The sequence below is a fragment of the Aplosporella prunicola genome, assembly GCF_010093885.1.
Source record: "Aplosporella prunicola CBS 121167 unplaced genomic scaffold K452scaffold_318, whole genome shotgun sequence".
NCBI lineage: Eukaryota > Fungi > Ascomycota > Dothideomycetes > Botryosphaeriales > Aplosporellaceae > Aplosporella > Aplosporella prunicola.
Window position 1 is genome coordinate 1 of NW_022983846.1, and position 1,094 is coordinate 1,094.

At 49.4% G+C, this 1,094-nt stretch overlaps 1 protein-coding gene across 1 annotated transcript; it reads right to left on the reverse strand.

Annotated features, from left to right (window-relative positions):
* Positions 1-39: 39 nt before the first annotated feature.
* Positions 40-1,042, reverse strand: K452DRAFT_314243 (uncharacterized protein; the record flags this gene model as incomplete). Its single annotated transcript, XM_033543735.1, has 2 exons — positions 40-950; positions 1,002-1,042. Coding segments are annotated over 2 exons (952 nt in total), but the record flags the coding sequence as incomplete, so codon positions are not given.
* Positions 1,043-1,094: the final 52 nt, after the last annotated feature.

The following is a 1,094-nucleotide window of genomic DNA, read 5'->3' on the forward strand; positions in this document are numbered from 1 at the left end:
CCCTGTAAGAAGCAGCGTAGAGAGCATTACCGAACGTACCGCCCTGTGCGTTGACGTCGGCACCCTTGTCGAGCAGCATCTGAACGATCTTCTCGTGGCCCTCAGAAGAAGCAGCGTAGAGAGCATTACCGAACGTACCGCCCTGCGCGTTGACGTCGGCACCCTTGTCTAGTAAATTCTCTACCGAGCAATCTAGACCACCGAAGGATGCGTAGTATAGAGCGGGTGCTAGGTGAGGCCGGTCGTCTTCTGGTTCCTCTTCCCATGGTTCGTCTGGGTTATACAGCCGATAGCCACATGAAAAAGGTGCCTGGGACGAGAAAAAGTTGAACGCGAGCTTCTGTAGCTCTAGGCTATGTCTTTCGGTAACCGCAGCATGTTCCATCCAGTATCTTGCCGAAAATTGTGCTAGTCCAAATAATCTTCGGATTTCTCGTGTTGGTAAACTTTGGTTAAGCCCTAGCAAGTACGTAAGGCAGACCTTTGCGATGGATGCTCTTGCAGTAGTCTCCTCGAGATCTTCGGCCACACTTTGGTCTAACCTGTTTGAGGTTAAGTATTCTTTAACTGAGAAGTGCGCGAGCTGTAGCTCAGTTATAGCTTCTCCATCATCCTTAGGGCTCTGCCTGGCCACGACTACTACTAAGGTAGAGCAATATCGCGAGATCTCCCTTGGTTCTGGCATTCGATTTTTAGGGTCGAAACCTTTACCGCCTTTAACATCTACTGCGATGGCATCAACAGCTTCCTCAATCCGCAGAGGCCGTTCAGAGAAAGTTAGAAACTGCAAGATCCGGCGAGTGTGATGCTCATACTCGGAGGGGATGCTAGATAGAATTCGAGCGTAGGTCTCGTCCAGTGTCTTCGGTAAACATCCCAGTGCTCTTTGTAGAGTAGGATATTCGAGACATTTCTCAAGGCTCTCGAGTTGACATGTAACCCATCGAAACCTATATCATCTTAGTAAGCTTTAGTCAGGACCAAGGTGTTTAAAAACCTACATTCCGTTCGCTTTCTCTGTAAGCGCAGTTTCAATCTCATCCTGGACGTCAGGGGATGATTGCCACCTGCTTAGGCCCTTATACGTCCTGACC